This window comes from Condylura cristata, unplaced genomic scaffold (genome assembly GCF_000260355.1).
Source record: "Condylura cristata isolate star-nosed mole 26May11 unplaced genomic scaffold, ConCri1.0 scaffold00008, whole genome shotgun sequence".
NCBI classification, from domain to species: domain Eukaryota; kingdom Metazoa; phylum Chordata; class Mammalia; order Eulipotyphla; family Talpidae; genus Condylura; species Condylura cristata.
Window position 1 is genome coordinate 55,835,374 of NW_004567109.1, and position 22,098 is coordinate 55,857,471.

The 22,098-nt window shown below is 47.9% G+C and overlaps 1 protein-coding gene across 2 annotated transcripts in view; it reads right to left on the reverse strand.

Moving 5' to 3' along the window:
* Positions 1 to 22,098, reverse strand: part of SLIT3 (slit homolog 3 (Drosophila)) — a 580,975-nt gene that overhangs the window by 90,561 nt on the left and 468,316 nt on the right. For both annotated transcript variants that reach the window (XM_004679197.2, XM_004679196.2), the window contains exons 10-12: positions 18,034 to 18,105; positions 13,329 to 13,400; positions 9,724 to 9,795 (exon numbers count right to left, since the gene is read on the reverse strand). In XM_004679197.2, the coding sequence (XP_004679254.1) occupies positions 9,724 to 9,795; positions 13,329 to 13,400; positions 18,034 to 18,105 (216 nt within the window). The remainder of the gene's footprint in view (positions 1 to 9,723; positions 9,796 to 13,328; positions 13,401 to 18,033; positions 18,106 to 22,098) is intronic.

Below are 22,098 nucleotides of genomic sequence, written 5' to 3' on the forward strand. Positions count from 1 at the left end.
AAGATTTATTTATTTGTGCATACAGAACTGGGGTACAGGCCAGAGGCTCAGGAGTGGTGAGAGGCTTCACCAGAGACAGAGAGGGGAACACAACAGGCAGATCGACGAAGTACACTGCTGAGGGGAGCAGCGGGACACACACCCTTTTTAAAAAAGAAAAGAAAACCAGATTCTGGCTTGTTTAAAAAGAAAAAAAAAAAGTATGTGATAAATGATTTGTTTCAAACCTTTCAGAGCTTCTGAGGGTATCATTCACTTGGAAACATTCAATTATTCAGTAAAGAGACCAGATCAAATCTAATGGACCCAGGATAGATGCTTCCAGGCCATGTTTTGCAACATGTGGCATGCAAATACGTTCATTTAACCTTCCAGAGTTTTAAATATTTAGAAATTTCACATACAAACATAGCCCACACCCATAGTTTTGTTTTTTTCTAGGGAAAAAGTTTCAGAAGCTCAGGAGTCATGAATGGCTGTCCCCCTTAGATGGGGCATATTTCCCTATTTTGCCACACTCCTCACTACTCCCCATTTTTTTGCCCTTCATCCTTTCACTCTACCTACTTTGCCCGAGTAACCAGTTAGATCTGCGAGCTCAGTGCAGATCAAGGAGTCTAATTTAAATTCTTGATTCTGGGGAAAGTTAGATGCTAGACAAGAAGGAAGGTTCTGGGAAGAGGTGGCTACTTGGGCCTACCTTGAAAGAGTTACCCAAACGGAATGCTACTTTGGAATGCTCCTCACTCATCAGCCCTATCAAAGCTTCTTTTTCTGAGCTAGATGCTTTCTTGTTTGCTCTCGCCCCTAGCTGCGTGTGTGTGGAATGTTATCACTAAGATATAAGGCATCAAAACAACCCAGACTGGCAGGATGACCAGGCAAAGCCAGCACGAGTGCAGGGCTCAGAAAGGAGGAGCAAGAAGAAAACAAAGGGCTCACTCACGCCCTCCTGGGAGCTTGGCTCCCCGAGGCCAGACATGGAGGTGCAGGGAGAGATAAAATTAAGCTGCTTATACAGATTTAGAGGCCTAGGACAGCCTCACTGATCCCCAGTACCAGGGAGATCTAACAGTCAAATCTTTTGCCCACTCTCTTTGGGAGGAAGAGTGGCATCTACGCAGCTTAGTCTGCCTTCCATGAAAGGATCTCTGGTCTTTCTGGTACGTGGATAAGAACTGGAAGGCAGTTAAAACAGAAAACACTCTGATGGAGCAAACAGAGAGTAAGCAATTACTAAAGAGGGGTTCAGCAGTTCTGTAAGAAGTGTGCAACACAGACTTCCTCCCTTCCCCTGGAGGACTGCTCCTCCCTTCTGCGTCAAGGTCGCTTGTGGAGTCCTGGCTTGTCTGCAGTGGTTTACCTGCTGAGTGAAAGGAGATGATAATGCAGCATCACCTCCAGAGACCACAGCTTAGTGTGGAGACTTCTGCTCAGGTCTTTCATTGGTCATTTTTGCTTCCACCTGTATACCAGCACTAAGCTTGCCCTCATTCTGTTGATGCGGGTACTGAGGGTCAGAGAGGTAATAGACTTGACCAAGGTCACCCAGCAGTAAGTGAAGCACCAAGCTGGCTGACTCCAAAGCTCATCTTTCATCCATTCCATAAAATCCGCATCCTCTTTTCCCAGCCTAATGGACAATGTCCTCTGTCTCTGGGGAGTGACTATTTGTGCCAGCTCTGGAATATGCCTGGGTGCACTTCAGGTAGCCAGAGGTGTGGTTAGTTCACATAAAGGCACCAGGAGTGCTGCTGATACTTAGGAAGGAACTGGCACCAGCTAGAACACTTTTAAGGATGTTCACCCAACTGCCGCTGGCATGAAACGGCAGGGTTTTTGCCAAGCGGCTTAGCCCTCTGCAAAGGACTGCAGCTTTCCGGGGCCATTGACTAAATGCCCATCTGGGATCTGGAAGGCTGTGTAATATATTCCTCTCACCCTGAATTCTCACTTTACGCTGGGCCGACCAGGAGACAGTGATGGAGCAGAGAGAGCACATCATGGGGAAGGTGGGCACTCTGGCTACCTCACCTGCTGAGTGAAAGGAGGATGGTGACATAGAGACCACAGCTCAGTGTGGAGATTTCTGCCAGCATGCAACTTGGATGCCCCAGATAGGTCTTAGTTTGACCCGTGGTTGGATCCAGTGGGTTAGGGGCTAGGAATATATAGTGTTCATGATGATTTCCCCAGAAGCAGATCCAATCATCGTTTGAGGCCATGTGCTCCCAAGAGCTATCTCCCAAAGGAACTTCAGAGGTCATATAAATAGAGAGAGAGGGAGAGGTTGAGATGACTGGGCCAGATATACAGCAGCAGCCTCAGAACTGAACAGATAAGAAGCTGGGCCTACCTAACAGATAGCATGCTAGGTCAGGAACTGCAGGTAGCAATCTAGGTCATACCTGTCAGGCAATAAGCTAGGTCATACCTGACAGGTAATTTGCTAGGTAATACTCAACAGGCAGTAAGCATTACATAGGTATTTCCCAAATACCTTGCAAACATTAACTCATTGGATCTCCCCCAAAGCCCTACAAGGAAAGCAACTGTTCCCTCCATCTGACAGATGACACCTCTAGGACTCAGAAAGCTTAGGCATCTTTGGCCAATGCTGTACAACTAAGTGGTAGATGGAACTTTGGTTCTATCTGAGTCTAAAGACTTCACTCCCCATCATGCCACCCTGGTGCCAGTCCTGCTCTTGCTAAGGGATGCAGGAATTAGCCAGTGTTTAGGGGAGGAGGTGAAGGATGCTCGGCAGCCACTCCAGCTGAGTTAGTGATGATTCTGCGAGAAAATATAGCAAAAAGAGGTGGGCTCTCTTCAGAGGGAATGCAGGAGGACGGTACAACCCCGAGAGGGAGTACAGGCACGTTACCTTCTAAAGTTGTTTCCAAGTGTTAGTTCTGGGAGGCCCTTTGCCCCCACCCTGCTCCAATCACTCTTGGCTTCCACATATGTTCCGCGTCAACAAGTATTAGCACTCAGCCATTGACCAACCAGCATAATGATGCTTCTGAGAGAGAATCTGTCCCAGAAGCTACTGCCGTAGGAAGAGTAAGGCAGGAAACAGCCACGGAGAGCTACCAAACTGAAGCTTGAGGGGAGAAATGAAGCTCCCAAGTCTGGGCTAAGCCCCACAAGTAAGGGCTCTTGTGACTAGAGTCCTTCTGTCAAGGGAACAGGTCTGTCCAGCAAGATCCTGGGTACCCTCATTACTTGTAGCAACTTGCAGTTTCAGTGTGTCAGGTCAGGACCAGGGAATATGGACCCATGAGAAAGCAATGAGGCATCAACTGTCTCCCAAAGTGGGGAGTGGGGCAGAAGACTAGGGAGGTCCTGCCCTCACCCACATCTCCTCCCTCGTGTCCCCCAGGACTCACAGGCTTTTGCTATGACCCTCAGAAAATACAAACATCTGGAATCAGGGGGAATGATAAATTGCATTAAAATAACTTGGTAACTTCCTCTCTGAAAGCCAGGCTCTAGGGTCAGTTTCTGCTTCAGAAGACACAGTGGAAGAAAAGACAGCACCAATAGTAGCTAGGCGTGGCCTTTTCTCAGGCTTCTCCAATAGTAGAATAATTATTAAAGAAAGAGTTATAAAGACTTTTGTTATTTAAAAAAAAAAAGTACTCTCTGTGTCCCTGGAAATATTTGCCACCATTATATAGTGGCATAAACTATTAGTGAGGACACCAATTAGGGGAGCTTTTCTGGACCCCTGATTAAGCTGCAGGATATAATCAAACCTCCCTCATTAATGTATCTTCCTTTAAAAAAATTTCTCTATAATTAACCCTCTGCCATCCTGAATTTCTTTACCCATTAATTGTCATAGAGACCATTCTTTTCCCTGAGAAAAAGCATTATATTCTCTTCTTTACCCTGTGACAGGCAGGAGATTTATTTTGACCTTTGCAGACCTGAGACTGGACATTGGGAGGACGCTGGTGATGCCTGGGGCCAGAAGGTCAAGGTTCTGTGACCCTGTCTGGAATCTTCTCTGTGCTTGTGAATGGGGGGCCTGGGCCACACTGGCCAAACAAACAGAAAGAGCCCCCTAAGTCCCCACTGGGGGCAGAAATGACCCCTCCCTTCTCTCCTAGCAAGGACTGCACCCCTGGTCAGGGCTGTGGTTGTCATGGTGATTCAAATGCAAATGCAGCAAGGCTATCAGTTGGGTGTCTGAAAATCAGGACTTTTCCTTCAGTTCCACAGACAAAGGCAAGCCCTAGACAGAGGCAGCGATTGGGCTTTCCTTAAGCAGTTATGGGGAAACTGATATTCTGGGAGCTCAGACTGGGAGCCATTATTGAGATAAGGGGATCAAGAGGTTGGACCTGGTCTACCCCTTCCCAGTAGTTATTAGGGTGGCCCTTCACCTGTCTGATTGCTACCTGTTTATCAAGTAGTCCTTCAGAGAGCTGCACAATTATTCAATGAACAAGCATGAAGTGATTCTAGAATTTAAATTGCCCCAAGAACTCCCTAAGGAAGTTTCAGGTACAGGAGAGAGGGAGAAACTTCTCCCTCCAGATGGCATTACAGGTGGGAATGTAAACTCATGCAGTCTCTATGGAACATGGTATGAGAGTCCTTACAAATCTGGAAATGGAAATACCATATGATCCAGCAATCCCTCTCCTAAGTATTTAACCAAAGAATATGAAAACACTGATTCAAAAGATGCATGCAGTCCTATTGTCACAGCAGATCGTTTATAAGGGCCAAGTCATGGAATCAACTTAAACGACCATTGACAGATAACTCAATAAAAAAATTGTGGTTTATACCCTCAGTGGAATACTACTAAGCTATTAAAACAGATGAGCTGTTGTCTTTTTCAACAACATGGATGGATTCGAGGGGATTATGGGAAGTGAAATGAGTCAGAAAGTGGAAGACAATTATGGAATGGCTTCTCATATGTGGAATATAGGTAACCAAACTAACAAGTCACGACAAAAAATAACTTAGACTCTATGAAAACTACAGTAGTTACCAGAGAGGGAGAGGGCGGGAGGGATAGGTAGGAGTAGAGAATGTCCACGGGTTATCGGGAAGGGCACTGGAACATCAGTGGCGGGTGAGGTGAGACTCACACACTAAAGGTGAAGAGGCACTGTTGAAACTCACAATTTTGTAATCAATGGTAGATCGATAAAATTTTATTAAAAAAGACATCATGATAAAGTCAGTTTGATTCTGTTGCTAGGGAGAATTCTCATGATCTCACCTCAATACAATCTTTTAAAGCAAGAGGCTGTCAGAGAATTACAGTCCTAGTGGGGTGATGACAGAGAATCAGAAGAGGTACCAGGAGCCTAGGGCTTTTCTGAGGGGTAACAAGAGGACTGGAACCAGCGAGGAAGGTGCTTGCTCTGGGTCAGGACCCTGGCTCTGAGGGACTGGCCGTGAGTGGGTCTGAAGCAGAAGTTCGTGGCAGGAGGGTATCGTGGCTAACACCTGACACCAGAATCTGACTGCTGGGGGCCCAGCACCTCCTCACTTACATGCTGAGTGATACATAAATGCTCAGTGCCTCAGCTTCCCCATCTTTAAAACAGACCTTTCAGTACTATCTTCCTCTTAGCATTGCTGAGATGAGGTTAGATTGAATGGCTCATTACCAGTCTGGAGCATGCTAAGTCTTCCATCAATGGTAACTGCTTTATTAGCAGCGGTAGCGATCCTTGTGAAACAGCTGATTAGGGAAAGTAAGCTACAGGGAGGGAAGTTTTGCCTCTTGGAATTGGCATGTTGCTTGGCAATCTCTACGATCCTCAAATGGTCTTGTCTGCCTTCCAAGAAAATCGAACAACAGGTGCCTGGGTTGTCTTAACTTATTCCAGTCCCAAGACAGTCTGGTTTGGTTTTAGACCTCCTGGAGCAGGCTTAACATCGACCGTGGCCAGCATTTACATGAAAGCTTCCACCTCCAATGACGGCCTACTCCACTCAATGCTGCCTGCAATCAATGAGAGCTACATGAATGTTCTTTATTCCTTGGGGGACCTGTAACAGCACAGCTTGCAGCTGCTCATCAGAGGTGGAAAGTGTTGGTTCTAGAAATACACTGGCGGCTTTTCTTGCTTTGTGAAGTGCTGACTTCTGAGCTACAGGCAAGGCTCTGGGAGTGCACAGGATTGCCATCTGATAGATACCCAGGAGCCCAGGGGTCTGGGTGGGCAGGGGAATGGAGAGAAGTAGGAGCATTTACCCTAATTTTCTGGGGGGGATGGATGGAACCTAGGAGAAAAAGACAGGTCACTTTGGTAATCTAGCTGCGTCCATCCTGAAAGTGGGAATCAAGACCCACTGTGACCTTGGATTCTGACATACCTCCATGGGGGTTATTTCAGTTCTTGGTGACTTAGGAGGGAGTCTCCACACACACTTCCTCTTGTCTAAATGGGCACTTGACTTGCTTTCCTGAATCCTGTTTTAAGGAGGGAGCTGACAGATGAACTTGCAACCCCCCAAAGATAAGAAGAGTTGTTCATAATAAGCAATGCATGTGCATTTATATAATGAATGCCTGCAGGGACTGAACCTGTTCAGGATTAGCCACAGGGAGATATACTAGCTATTTTCAAACATTTGAAGTCTATGATAATAGCCTTTTCTGAGTTTCCCAGAAGCCGTTACTGAGGTTTAGTAGAAGAAAGAGCTTCCTAACCTAACTATGCAGTGATGATTTATCTCAGAAAACATCAGCAAATGAGGCCATGAGCTCTGTCAGAGAATGCAGGCAGGGGGTCTGGGGGTGGGGGCCAGGGGCTGTGCTTGGAGCCCTGAGGTTCCTTTCAGTTTAGACATTTTGGAACTAAAACTCAGGGAGGTACCCTTCCAATGTGACCCCCAGAGGACATGGGACTGGGCTTCAGGGGATGATTTCTAGGCCCAGTGATGCTTGTCCTCGCTACCTTTTTGCAGGGAAATGCTGAAGCCTAACTTTTTTTACTCCTAATGTTGGGTGTCTGCCCAAATGAGTAAGTTCAGAAAATCACCCTGGAGTACAGGGTCCATACTGGCTGGGCAAGTTGGCTGAGAGGGCTGGAAAGTTCCTGGTCACAGGAAGACAACCAAGCACAGGTGCCCACGCTATTGCCAGTAGCCCCATGACAGGTGGCTGAAAGGAACTACCTAAGACCCCTTCCTGTGGCGGGTGGCTTGGCTCTGATGCACCAACTGTCTGAGAGACGGGAGAGAGAGCAGAAAAAACAACCTCTTACAAAAAGCCTTTGCGGCAAAGTAGAGGAAATCACTCAGACTGCAAGGGTATTCTAATCAGAGTCTTCTTATCAGAGTGTCTCCAGTCTAACAAGGAGAAATCCAATCTACAGCGGCCACACGCTAAATTAGATCTAATCAGGACCTGCTTCCCAACTGCTCAACAGCAGGTCAAAATCCAATGACAGCTCCTGTTGCTGGTTCTTTTTGGTAAGTGAGCTCGCCTTAGTGGCAACGGGTTTCCAGAGAAGGGGGGGTTGGGTGCTTTGTCTTAACTCAGCTATTTAATTCCCTCCTCTCAAAACAGTGATGATAAACTGAGTTGCTTTCCTGCTCTAAGCAAAGTTCCCTAGCAGAAGCTCACGGCAAGGCCACCGTCAGCTTGGAGCAGGGGTACATTTCCGTCTTAAAAAGCTTGCACTATTGGCCCTCCCTGGTGGCACAGCGGGTTGAAGCACAGCACTAAGAAGCTGAAGCCACTTCCGCCTGAGTTAAATCCCCGCATGCCCCGGAGGAGATCCACATGGCGTGGCAGACCTCTCCTGACCCGCTCACCGCTCCCCTCAGCAGTGTACTTCGTTGATCTGCCTGTTCTGCTCCCCACTCTGTCTCTGGTGAATCCTCTCACCCTCCGCATCTCTGGCCTGTACCCCAGTTCTGTATGCAGAAATAAATAAATCTTAAAAAAAAAAAAAGCTTGCACTACTAACTCACTGCTACAAGTCCCATACCTTGCTCGGCACCTCGCCCTGTTTCTCCTGCATGCTTGTGAGCAGATTGTAAGAGGATATTCACTCTGCCCTGGGGGACATAACACCCTCCAAACTACCTCAAGGCTGATCCCATTGTTACCCTTCTTTCAAGGGATTAATAGCTACAGTTAACTAGCCTTATGGCTGCAGTTATAACTTATAGCTTCTTTGCTACAAGCAAAGGACACCATCTGTGAAACACCCAGCTCCCTGCAGAGCCCTGGCATGCCATGCTAACAAATAGCCTTAGAGGGCCATTGAGGGCTGGGGCCTTTGAACACAAATATACCCACACAGAGACAGACATCGAGACAAGTGGGAAGGAGATGCAGAGAAAAAGACACAGGATTTTCTTTCTCCCCCTTTCAGTTTCATCAAAACAAGCCTACCTATTACTAAGTGGGTGCGCTGCTGTAAACTAGCTGGGCAACGTGGCACTGTGTGACTCATTTCACTGCACAGCCCAAGGAGCATCTGCCCAGGGATGAGTGCTATGGGAGATGTGCAAGGCAGGGCGTAAAGATGTGAGAAGTGAATGGCTGGAGGAAAAGCCTCACCTCCTCTTTCTTGATACACCCTTGGGTGTCACCCTGTGCAATCTGTTGTCAACCTTTCCTTCTCATCCTCTCACCCATTCGGAGACCAGGCTTGACTGCCTGGTCTGCAAACTCACTGCAGTTTTGCTTAACTGCACAAGGGCAGCAGGGAGGCTCCAAGCCCCATCCTCACTGCCTGTCACTGCAGGTGTGTTTACAAAGACACACACAAACCCGCCTGTCCTCAGATTCATACCTCGGTGGGTCTTCTAAAGCCACAGGACCATGTAAGCTCCACATCAGTTATCACACCGATTTTGCTGTGTGACTGAGGGAAAATTATGTACCTCCCTGAGATTTGGTGTTCTCCATTGCTCACAGGGTACTGAAGATCAGTTTCTGACACCAACAGGAGTCGTGATGGTCACCAAGCAGATGGGAGCAAGCACGTGCACCCCTCCACCCCCAAACCACAGTGCATGCATGTAGCTGCGAAGACCACTGAACTGGCAGAAATAATTCTCCATCGTAAAATCTCAAAATACAGAATGAACTAAATTCCTTTCCTTGCCTCTCTACGTCAGAGTTCAATTATCTTCTTCAAACATTTAAGTGCAAATGACCAGAATGAAATAAATGCAAATAAATAATCCTAGAGCCTTAAATTCGAGGCAACAAATTTTCCTTTCAATTAAATAAACACTTCCCCCCTCAGCCACATCTTACCTAGGTTGTCGTATCAGTGACTGATTATGCTCTTCTCTAATTATTTCATTTCCCCACCCTACCATTCTTCAAGGTCCCCTGTCTATGAGGAGCTCTGTTTCAGCTATAGTACTGGAGTAGATTGTGTGCATATTTCAGCTCCATGCCTAGCACAGCCCCTGCAAGGCGCTTTCTTTTGTCAGGTTCATGCTTACAGAATTTCTAGCCTCCAAAACTGTGGCTAGTGACTGGCCAGGCACCTGGGTTGTTATCAGTTAGTACACTATTCACATCGACCTTGGCCTCTCTCTGCCAACTCCCTGGTTCTCCCTCTCCCAAAAAGAGGTTGATGGAAGCGGGGGTAGACAGTTCCGAATGTTTTCCCCTTGGCATATATGAAGATGAAGGAAGACCCAACAAAGCGCAGCTCCGAGTTTGCAGGGGAGCACCTGCAAGCAGCCCCAGAGACACAAACAGCAGCCACTCACAGAAGCTGTAGAGACACCAGCCCGTCGAACAGTCCCTTGGCGATCTCAGTGATCTTGTTCCCATAGAGCACCCTGAAAAAGTAAAGAGTGCCGTCAGCATGGATGTTACCCGCTCATGTGCCAGGCCACTCTTTGGCCAGCTCCAGGAAGCGGAGACTCTCTGAAGGTCTCCTCCTTGCCTGCCTTCTCCCTTCTCACCATTGAGACAGCAGGCCAGTGGTATCAGGGGTTGGAGGGAGAGGCTGGCCGGCAGGCCAAGAGAAATGGGCTCCATTTTTTCCCTCCCGGCGGCCCAGCTCAATAAATAATCCACAATAGGAAGAAGCAGTCCCTTTGTGGTGTCTCCCTGAGCTGCTAAGATGACTCACACTCCGGCAATAAATAAGATGTGTGGAGAGCTGGCCGGGCCGAGTCTTCTTGTCTTCAATGGGTATTGATCAGGCTGAGTCCTGCCTATAGAACGTTTCCTTTTTATATCCCTTTGCACCCTAGGAATTCCTGAGCTGAGTCCTTCAATCATCCATCTAGACAGGGCTTTTGGGTATCTGGGGCCCAATCCAGATGCCCAGAGTCAAGGACTAGCTCTCAGGAAAAGCTGGGCGTGGGGAACTATTATCTGGGCGTGGTGGCAGCTTTGAGAGCCCAGGTCCTTCTTCCTGTGCTTTGAGCTCCAGGAACTCCTGGTTCTTTCATCCTTTTTCTCTTTCATGTCCCCAGTGGGCTCTCTCATCTCCCATTCATGGGTCAGGCTCTGGTGTCTTACAGCCCTGGGGAAGGAGCCATGGGGCTGGCCTCTGCCCTGGGGTGGGGCTGGCCCTTGCCCCTGGGGTGGGGCTGGCCCTCAGCCTAAGCACTGAAGATGCTGCTGGCCTCTTTCTGTCTCCTCCAGGGCACAGACTAGTCTCTCAGGCCGAGCCACCTCTGAGAGGGAGCTAACTGGTCTTCGGACCATTTGGCTTTTCTTTTTGAGTTCCTCTTGAGCCCTGAAAGGCAATGAATTGCCCTAATTCCTACTGCAAGTTCAGGTCATAGTGCATCTTAGAGGAGGCAAAAATAACAGGACCAGGAAGTGGTAAATGGGAGAGGTAATAACCCCCCAACCCCACTCCCACCCCCGCCATTCCAGATGCCACCAGCACTGAAGAGTGAGCTTCTTGCTCAGCCTGTGAGTGTGTTTCAAGAAATTAATGACTAAATAAAAATCAGCATGATGGCTCAGGCTCACAGTTGTAATTCATATTAATTTCCCAGAGCTCACTGTGCCAAATATGGTAATGCCACTATCTGATGGTCATGGCTGCTGTCAGATCTTCCAGTGGAGCAGAAGCTGGAGGGACAGAGTGGGGCCGAGACAGGGCAGGGTGCTGGCCACACTCATCACATCGCCTTATGGGAGCCTCCAGCAGGCTGAACTGGCCTGTGCTTCTCCCTTGGGGCACCTGGATGGAGAGGACCCTGCCTTCCCCTCAGAACACCTTCCTGGCCACCTTTCAGGTTTGAGCTCAAATAGCTCTTCCTTGGGAAATTTCTTCTGAATATGTTGATGGTTTTCATCACCTATAACCCTATTTTTAATTTCTTCACAGCACTTTTCTCAATACCAGAGTATTAAACTGATCACTGATTTATAATTTTCTGTGCCCATCCTCCAGCCCCTCTGAATGTCAGCTCCACAAGCATGGTGACATTACATGGCTTGCTAAAGACTGGGATTCTGAGCTGAAAACCCAGCAGGGTCCAGTATAATCAGAATTTGTTGAATGAATGCGATTTTCCTGCCTTTACCTTGGCCATCTCTGGGTTTGGGTTAGGTGTGTTCGTGTTCAATGCTAAGCTCCATGAGGCCAAAGGTCTTGTCTATCTGGTTCTTAGTGCTTAGAGTGCTGATCAGTACACAGCAGGTGTCTACTGAGGGAATACTGAGCCAATAAGTGCATAGATGAGGTGAGAGGCTCTTCATTTTAACAATGCCCAATATTAATTCAGAATCGGCTAGTGGTATGGCGATTTCATGGTTAGTAGTCAGACTCTGAATTTCCTTTTTGATGGGACCAGAAGCATTTCACTGTCCTCACACTGCTCCCAGGTCCCAAAAGAGGGGCGCCAGACAATGGGGACAGGCGGGTGGGGGCAGGAACGGGAACCTGATGATAGACAGCTGCTCCCCCTTTTCCTCTGTGATCTTCAGCACAATAAGCAGACACTAATCTCACGTACAACCCTGCCTTTGATATCCCAGCCAGATGTTCTATTCGACAAATGAAACTAATTTACTCTTCAGGCAGCAGGCTACAGCTGAATGGAGAGACTTCCCAGTCTTCACTTCTTTCCCAGGGGGATGGACCAGGTGGAGGAAAACGTATATTTGGTTACCTGTGCCCACACACAGCCAGCAAACAGGCTGCATAGAAAAGCAACGCCCAGGCAGGATGCCACTGAGCTGAGCATCTTCGTTCTTGCAAACAAGTGATATAAATAATATCAACTAATGATACCTTAAGTATAACTTAAATTTTTCTCATTATCTCAGGAGTTTGGGCAATCAGATTGCCTGGATCCAAAGCTTGTCTATCAGCTGTAACCAGTGACTCTGGAAAAGTTAAGAGTAAATTACTTTACAGGAGTTGGGTGTATGTGTGTGCATATAGGTGACCTTGTGTGTGCCATAACTATGTTCTAGATACTGCTTAAGGGGTCAGAGGTTCAACCAGGGCCATGATTGGTAAGACAGATAAACGCTTCCTATCTGTGTGGGGCTTAGACAAGCCAATTTCTTCAAGTGGAAAAGACAGGTGAAGAGGGATTATCCACTCGAGGTTGTTACGAGGATGAAAGCGTCAAGGCTCCCACATGTATGTGCCCCTCTCCGTAGTCAGTGAGCAGTGTGTATGGCCAGAGCATGTGACCACTCAAACATACTTGTGGGATGTGTTGCAGGCAGGGGAGGTACCACGGTCCCTTTCTGCCTCTGAGGAACACACATAGAACTCAAGTGACGTTCATTACAACACATGTAATGTGTGTCCCTGATGGACTCAGGACAAAGTCCATGCTTTCCCGTTCCTCTAAGTCTCTGAGCTCCTGGTGAGCCCAGAGGCTGCCCTCCAGTTTCAAAAACAGAGAAAGAGGTGGGCTTATAGGATGGGGCTGAGATTTTCTCAAAACAATGACTAGGAGGTTGGAGGTTTGTAGAAAAAGTCTTAAAATCAGGGGAAGAAAATTAGCTCCTCCCTTGACAAGGCCAAAGAAATGGGGCAAAAATGGGCTTGTCGATAATAAACATACTATGATTTTCTCTCTCCCTCTCCCCCGAGAGCCCTGCCAAGGCGTGGGGTGGGAGGGGGTGTGTGGTTAGAGCAGAAGATGCATGTGAATTAGAAGCCAATAACTGGGAAGGCTGCTGGGCACTTAATCAATAAAAATAATGCATTTGGGTTGTAGAAATATTCCCCAAGATCAATTTCCCCTGAAGAAATATTTGTTGCTTTTACCAGGTTGCCACAAGTGTGTGAGGGAACATAAAGCCTTGATAAACACCTCCTGAGAAATACGGATGCCTCCCCCCACCACCCCGCCTTCCCCATGCCATTGGGCTTCCCACTTACAGTGATGTGAGTGACTTCAGCCCCTGGAAGGCATCTGGAGCGATGTCCGATATCTGGTTCTTGCTGATATCTCTGAAAACAGTAAAGGGGGAGACTGAGCACAGGGCTCAGAGGTGTGACACGGCCCCTCCCATGTGCCAGCCCTGTGTTCCAGGTATGCAAAATGCTGAGACTGAGCCACCCCATTAATTTAGTTATTCATCGCGTGAGAGCAGAGGCCCAAAGACCATTCAGTTCAACTGCCTGGTGATAAAACACACTATATTCCTATCACTCTTCCTGGCTTCCAAAGAACACTCACCTGCTGTAACTTGACTTTGATATATGGCTGTGCACATGTGCACCTTCACTTTGTAGGCCAATTAGGGCTCTGTCCGAGGTCGCATGAGCAAGCAAAGAGAACTGAAATGAAGCAGGCCCCTGTTCCACCCAGGCACAGGCCAGATGCATCCTTTTCTTGCCATGTGCCTCAGCCAGTACTTATTTTTCCCTCCAGAAGTCCCAAGTTGTTTCACCTCCCTGCCTTGCAAGAGCAGTGGCTTCAGTGTCTGATTCAGTGCACTGTCCAGCCACGTGATGTATAAGTGCAGTCGCTTTAGAGACAAGGATGTGTCGGTGGCAGTGCTCCTCAGACAAGTAGCCCAGCGCCGTGATGTCCAGAGTTTTGGGGTAACACAAGAGAGGGGTGTGCTGTGTGCTCGAACCCTCAAACTCAGAGGCAGTTCACCTACCCTCATGGTGCCCTCCCCTCCCCCTCACCAGGGCTGCCCCCCCACCCCCCAGCACTGCAGTGCCTTCCTGGTGCTGGCTTCCTGTTGTTGCCAAGGGCATGTTAAAGAGAGGCAGCCTTCCTCCCAGGGCCACTGGCTGGGGCGCGGCCTTTGGTCCTGTCACTGGAAGGGGAGATGCTCCGATTTCTAGCAACAGCTCTTTTAAATCAAGTAAATCAATGGGTCTTTGCTTCAGTGGAGAAGAGAGGGCACTGGGGTGGTGGCAGGTCAACAAGAGACTATCGAGAAGAAAGTCCATCTAAGCGATTCCCAGGCAATTGCTTCCAGCGAGGCCAGACACCTGGCCCGTCTCTGAAGCACATCCTCCACCTGTTTCTCTCCTCCTTCTAAGAGCCTTCAAAAGGGCAATGGGACCATGTTTGCCAGTGCCTCTGCATGCTTCCCTCCCTGTTTCCAAAGCCTGTAAATTGAAAGATACTTCACAGGTTAAGACTTCTTAGGCACCGCTGCCAGGCTCAGCCCTTCAGCCGGTGAGATGGCCTCTAGCAAATCTGAGATTGTGCTCTCAGACTCACTAGTTTACAAAGGGTTTTTCTTTAGCACCTCTATTTTCGCCTAAGGGTCTTAACAAACAAATGCCTTGGATTATCCTAATCTTGCTGGCCCTAGAGTGACTGCTCAGCCAAGTATTTGAGGCGAGTGCCCAGGGTCTGTGTTCAGATCACACTAGTGGGAACACTGGCCCTTTCTGCTTCCTACTGGTGGGCTGTCCCTTTAAGGTATTTAGATGTCTAACATGCAAGAGCAAGCTTTCTGTGAGCTTTACCCTGACAAATTGGTTTCCGGGCCACAAATGGCCTTCAGACCTGCCACTGGCTATAACATGAAGGGTTCTGGAGATATGGGGGTGGGGCTAGGTAGGGAGGGGGGGGCGGCATGGAAATTGGAGAAGCTGGGAACTGATCCTGGTGGTTACCTGGTCTTAACTCTAAATTTTGCAAGAAGGAAACAGCAGGTTTGAGAGGTGAGGGACCTGGAGTCACGAGGGGCTGGACAGCTATTTAAACACAGAGCTGGCCTCTCAAACTCCTTCTATTTCACTGCGCTGGCTGCAGTGACACTGGGAAGGAAGACAGGCCGGGAAAGGCTGCCTGCCTCCCCCTGGACATGCTTGCCCTCTCCCAGGCCATCAGGTAGTACCAGAGTGCCCAGAGGAGGTCTGGGCACTCGAGTGGCTCTTGACTAGGGGGTCTTATACTTCCTGGGATGTTTATTAGAACACATGCCCAGAGAGCCTGATCTTTTGTTTGGAGAATTAGGGTTGAAGCTGTCATGCAACACATCTCCAAGGGAGCCCCAGGCAGATGGTCCCCAGGTCACTCTAAGTCAGAGTGTTTCAGAATCTGGTTGATGTCAGATCCACCCCTGTCCCCTGGGGCTTATTAACCAGACAACTGAGAGGCAGATGGCCCTTGCAGGCTGTTCAAACAGAGATGGCATATTCAAGGGCTTATAGGGCTTAGCAACGATGACGAGCCTGAGAGTGTATGAAGCCCTGGAACTGGAGGAAAACTGCTCTGAGAGCAGGTCCACGAAGAGTTTAACACTCTCATATGCCGGACAACAAAGGGTGGGCCCCTGAGGGTCATGCCGTCAGTTAACTGGCCTGTTGTAAGATCAAGGGGTGCTCTCAACGTCTCCCCTCCAAATTGCTTCTTTACCTTCAAACTTGTTTTCACTTAGCAGCGTTTTCTGTTTTATACCAACCTGGGCACTAGAAATAGGGACAAAGTGATTCATTTAGGGAGAATTTTTGTTTTCTTTGCAATAACAGCAGGATGTTGTTCAATCATAATAGAGAACTTCTTCTTACTAGAGATAAACTGGTCATGGACACCCAGGAAGAATTCATGTTGAGAGCCTTAAAATCCATTCTTAAGCAGGGACCCTACTTCTCCTAAGTCATCATACTTCAGTCTGGGTTTCTGAAGTTAGTGGCAACATTTTAAAATGGACTTTCTTCACCATCACCATCCCCTTGGGGGGAAGGGCATCATAATAAATATCAATAGCGTCAGGAATGATCAAAAATTAAATGCATTTTCCAGGTCGTGACTAAGGTCTTATGAATTTTGAATGTACAGATCACGGCAACTCCAATAGGATGGAAAAAGGACAGTAAAACACAGCCACGCTCTAAATTACCTGGACTTCACAAAAAAATGAGGGCAGTAACTTAAATCATGCAAGAGCTATAGGTTGGGGCAGGGACTGGACTTGTCATTTTTCATTGAAATTACTATCTGGCTGCATAATCAAGCTGGGTTTTAAAAATGAATTGGGGGGGGTGGCTATGGAGAGTGAGCTGGGGAAGCAGGGAGAACAGGAGATTAATGGTCCAAGGTTTTAAATATTAAGGCCCATATTTATACAGCTCCTCCAGCAGGAAGGCTGCCAAGGGGAGGCAAGAAGGACGAGCTCTGGGCTGGCTTGCTTTGCTGGGCTCCACTTCTGGAACTGTACCAGAAGAAAATTGTGTTTGGTTTGGATTTCCAGGGAGATGGGAAGCTGGCTTCCTGAGATCGGAGGGCAAAGCCTACCAATGCCACTGTTTCACAGGGATGTTTATTCTTAACATAAAAGGAGTCAGAAGACACTTAACCTCTTTAATGGGGGCCCTCCTGCTCAAGGGAAGTCAATGAATCAAGATGGATCCACAGATAACTCTACCTCTGCTTTCTCTCTCTTTTCTCGGTGGGGGGCCAGACAGAGTAAGTGAGTGGAATGCAACAGCATGCTGGTTATTGGGCTGTAATGGATGAATTTTTAGCCTGGGAAAGGCATAGCAATCTCTGGCCAGATTCTTAACCTCTATGATAGGAGGTACTACGTAGGGCAATGGTGGGCCACCTCTGAACTCCACCAGCCTTCTGTGAGGGTCCAGCCCAGACTCACAGAGCCGTGCTCAGAGTGGGGAGGAAGTGGCCACAGTGACAGGACTGAGGGTGCTGATACTGCCCACAGTGTCCGGGGAATGCTGTAGCAGCGTCGGTCTCACTGGATATTGGTGGCTAAGATGTAGTGGTGGTGATGGTACTGGTCGCTGTGGTAATGGGTGTTGGAGATGATCATGAGCAAATCACATGTTGTGAGCAGGAATCTTCCAAGGCTCCTAATCTCACTTAGAAAGAAGACAAAGTCCTTACTATGGTCTGAAGGGCCCATGGAACTCTTCCTACCTGGTTCCCACCTAGCTCTCCAACATGCTTCCTACTGCCTCACCTCACCCACCCTCCGTGTCCTGCAGTCTAAGCTTCTAGGGTATTCCCATGCTCTTCCTTGACTCACTCCCCCCTCTCTCTATTCACCTGCATGGAGAGACTGTCATAGGCAAACACACCTAAAAGACCATCCACACTTTATGCCCTTCGCTTCCTGGGTCTTATTCTAACACTTCTCAATATTCTCTCACTATAATTTATAAGAGTAGATTACATTTCACTTCATAGCTCTAGCCACAGAGCCCAGAGCATCCGTGTTCCTACACACAATGACCTTTCACTAAGTATTTGTTAAAATGTGTGCATGGGGTAGGCGATGTAAGCAACGTGTTGGAGAATAACAGAGATCACTGTCACACCTCTGCTGAAGCCCCTGTTTGAGGCCCACAACCCCAAACCAAGGGACAATAAAAATGGTGGTGTGGGTTTTTAAGGACAACTCAGATCTCCTCCCACCCAGATCACTGGACCTCACTCTATCAGGGAAGCCCTTAGTTGTGCGGTTCCTTGATCCCCCACACCTCACCTTCTACAAGCAACACTTCTGCGCCTCACCACCCTATTTTAGGAGACCACTCCCAGTTCAATGAGGAGGAGGAAGGGAGGGTGAGGGAGCTGCCTATTACCCCATCTGAAATCACCCTCTCCCCATCTGAAATCATCTGGGCTCATTTCTCCTTAGGGGAAACTCACATTCGTTTCAGTTTCTTGTACTGGGTGAAGGCTCCAGCAGGGATGGATTTGATGGAGTTCTGTTCCAGGCGTCTGGGAAATAGAGCAGAGGAGAGTCAATTAAACATTGGTTGGCAGTGTCGTGCATGAGGATAGGGTCTCCTCTAGCACACATTATTGGCTGAAGATACAGCAAACACTGCAAAAGCCAGAGAGTCCACTTTTCGGCGGGTATGGATCAACCACTCCAGAGTCTAACGCTCCCCTGGAGAGAGCCAGAAAAGATGATTTCTCCATGAGGATTTTTGGTGCTTGCTTTTTATAAGCTGCCTTTGTAGTTTTTTTTTTCAGAAAAAACGCTTTAGGAAGTAACCAAATGGTGAGCTGAAAAAGCCAAAGGGATAAAGGGAAGGAAAAGTAAAAGGAGAGATCTAACATATAACATGATCTTAGTATCATATTATATTGTTTATTGCATATCAGATACTTGACATTTGCTGAGTATCCATCTACATACTCTCATCAGATCCCCCCAAAATGGTAATAACTATGTGAGGTGACAGATGTTAATTTGACTGTAGTAATCACTTCACAATGTCTATGTATAGCAAAAACAACTGTATATTTTAAGCATACACATTTTTATTTGTCAATTTTGTCAACTGATGTAAATCAATGAAGCTGGGAATACATTAAAAACAAAGAAAAAAAGAGTAAAAAGAGATGGGACATGCCTAGCAGAGCCTAGCTGTCACAGAACCGTGTCACCATAAAAAATTTCTCCACACTGCCCATGGGATGCAATGTGGGCAGAAATGACAATGGCTCCCCTATTTCTGGGCTTTTCCATGGACTTTTCTGATATGTGGGGAAAGAGCCCTCATGCCTTTACCTCCCAGTCTGACATTCATCAGAGTGTCTCCTTGACATCCTGGAGACCCCAGGACCCCGACCGGACCATCCCCTGGGCTTTACCAACTTAGGGACTTTTCTGAAATGCTGTTTCCTATTACTCTGGCAAGAACAAGAGAAACTGCAAGCCCAGGGCAGACTCCTGGCAGAGAAGGGACTGTGGGGAGGGAGCAAACACACTTCATTCTTTATTCTTTCATCTCCCAAATGACTTTCCATCCCCAAGACCAGGTGTGGTGGGAAATAGGCCTGAGTGGGAGGCGGGGCCTCTATTAGAAGTGATGGATGAGGCCCCAGGCGCGGCAGAGGACTCAGCCTCTCATCCTCATCCATCTCCCTTTCCTCCAAGGTCCGGATCTTTTCATCACCTCCTTATTTGGCATGGATACTCCCCAAACCCTCTGCTGCGAAGACACAAGAATAGGTGTGCTCCAGGAGAGAGGGGAGGGGGAGCCGCGGAGCAGACAGGAGGCTACATCTAGCTAGCGGATACACATTTCTGGCTGGGATGAACCCATTCATCTTGAAGAGTAATTCCTGCTGCAGAGTGAGGGAGACAGTCGTATTAATTTGTGCCTCGCGATCTCATCTTCATTGGGGGAACAGAGTATTTGTTACTGGGACTGCTAATGGAGCAGTTTGCCAGCAATTTTCCCATTTCAAACAACATCTCAGCTGCTAATGTGGGATGGTTTGTCAGGCGGACCCATAACACAGACAAATCACTCTTCAGGCCAAAGAAAGGGAGGGCTGGGGGGAGAAAGAGAACAGGCAGGGGAGAGAAGAGCGGGAGTATCGGGACGGATCTTTCTGGGCTGCTGGATGAATACAGTCTACAAATGAGCCCGCCACGGTCTGTTAACCGAGTCTTTGTGGCCGGGTGGATGGGGCGGGGAGAGTGTTCTGTGCTGCATGTGGACACAGGCTCACTGAGCAGGGGCAGGCTGGCTCATGGTGAATCACTGGGCCTCATACACTGGATTAGATACTGCCACCCAGGGCGGCAGCAGACGCTGGGCAAGCTGCTGTGGCTGAAGTTCCAGGACATTCTTGTTTCTAGCTGAGCAGAGTTCAGCGGGGACTTCTCAGCTAAGGCAGCCGCTTCTTCGGGCCCTGGGGCTGCCAGTCAGGTGGCAAAGCTCTCCAGGAATCCTGTGACTCACCTGCCGCTGTGGCAAGGGAGGACAGCAAGATGACATCTCTGTGAACCATGGTCTGTAAAGATGGCAACCCCCTCAGTCTGGGCAATAGCACCCACAGCTGCCAGGTGAAAGCCACGAGCCAGGGCACCTCAGGTCAGTGCCAACCCTGAGGTGAGCTACTGTCTCCGAAGTTCATGATCAATTAACTTTCACTTTAGTGATGGGTACAAGAGGGAGCGATGGGTACATGAGCCCATGTGATAGTGTTTCTCAAAACTGAATAATCTGGTGATGGAGACCAACTCAGACAATCCATCAAAGAAACATATTTTATAGTAACGTAACAAACAAGCAGAGTCTGGTTCACATATGCCTGCCATCTTTTGTGACCCTTGTCCTTGTGATGTAAGCTGTGTTGGTTTCATTTCATGGGTGGGGAAAATAAAACCTAGAGGGGTCAAATAGTCTGTCCCAAGTGACAGATCTATTGAGTGGACAAAGTAAGCTCTCTGCTTCTATCCATTGGACCTGCTGCCTCGCCCTTTTTTGAAAATGAGAAAACTGAGATCCAGAGACTGAAGTGGTTTTTCTCAAAGTCTGCCTCGAAGAGAGGCAGAAGGGATTAAAGCACTTCTGAGATATCATGGAGAAGTCAGTTCAGTAAAAGGGCTGTCGGAGTGGAGAGAAGATGGCAAATTGATAGGAACATAGAGAAGGTGCAAAGAGAGTGCAAAGGTGTGGTTTCTGAACAAAGAACAAAGAATTCCAGTCTGAGCCTATTGAGCCACTGCTGCACGTCCTGGACTCTTAGTCTTGGACAGTCTGGGGGTGGATTTTGTCTTTACTTCTTATGTTCCTGTGGGTACTGGCTGGACAGCTAACCCTTTTCAGAGAGCTGAGGCCATGATTTGATGGGGGTTAACCTGTCCCAGTGGGCATCAGAATTTGTCTGGCGGGATCACTGTGAATACTCAGTGTGTAGGCAAGCCTTGGAGAAATGGTGGGTTTGGCTCCGGAACAGCACTACCAAGAACATACTGCACTCAAGTAAGCAGCAAAAACTCCTGGCATACAAAGGTTATGTCTCCATCGCATTGTAGCTTATTAAGTGTGTAACAGCATAATGCCTAAAAACAATGTACAGACCTTAATTAAATGGGACACGGAGACAAGCAGAGAGTACGTGCTGTTAGAAAAATGACATCGATGGACTTGCTTGATGTGGAGTGGCCACAAACCTTCAATTTGTAAAAACAGCAATTCTGATGAAACATGATAAAGCAAAGTGCAATGAAAGTGCAATTCCTGTGCTTCAAGTTAAGGCAAGAGTAGGGACAGCAATTACAGGAAGGGCTAACAACTACAGTAACAGGTGCTCCTAAGGTAGTTATTGTGCTAAGAGTTTTACACAGTTGGCCTCACTCAATATTGATCCCTCTAAAAGGCAGATCCTATTTATTACCAGCCCACTTTACACAGGAGGAAATGGAGGCCACTCAGGGATGTTAAGTCCTTTGTCCAAATTCACTAAGTCAAGAAGAGTTACAGCTGGGACTCCAGCCCGACCCAACTCATCCAATTCAAAAGCCTGAACTCCAGTCACTGAGTTTTATTGCATGCCATTGGTGCTGAGCCTTATACACTCTGTCATTGGTCATCCTCAGGAAAGTGATTCCTCTCTGTAGGCAGTGAGACTAATGTGTGTGTGTGTACACATGCGCCCCCTGGTAGGTTTTACGCACAGTCCAGACCCATGGCCTGGAACAAGCATGCAAAGGTGTATACTGCAGTGAAAAAAATCCAATGCGAAGGACAAAAAGCATCACAAGCATCAGCAAAACCTGTCTTATGTAGAGATGTGTCTGAAGCCATCAGCTGGCTTAGGTCTCTTTTAACGGGTACATGTATTTTTCTTTGTCTTGCAAACATTCTTCAGGCTGCAAACTGACTTAATAGAACTTCCATCAAAACAAACACACAAGTCAAACATCTGAGCATCCTCCTGTACCAGTAAAAACAATGGGACTATCTG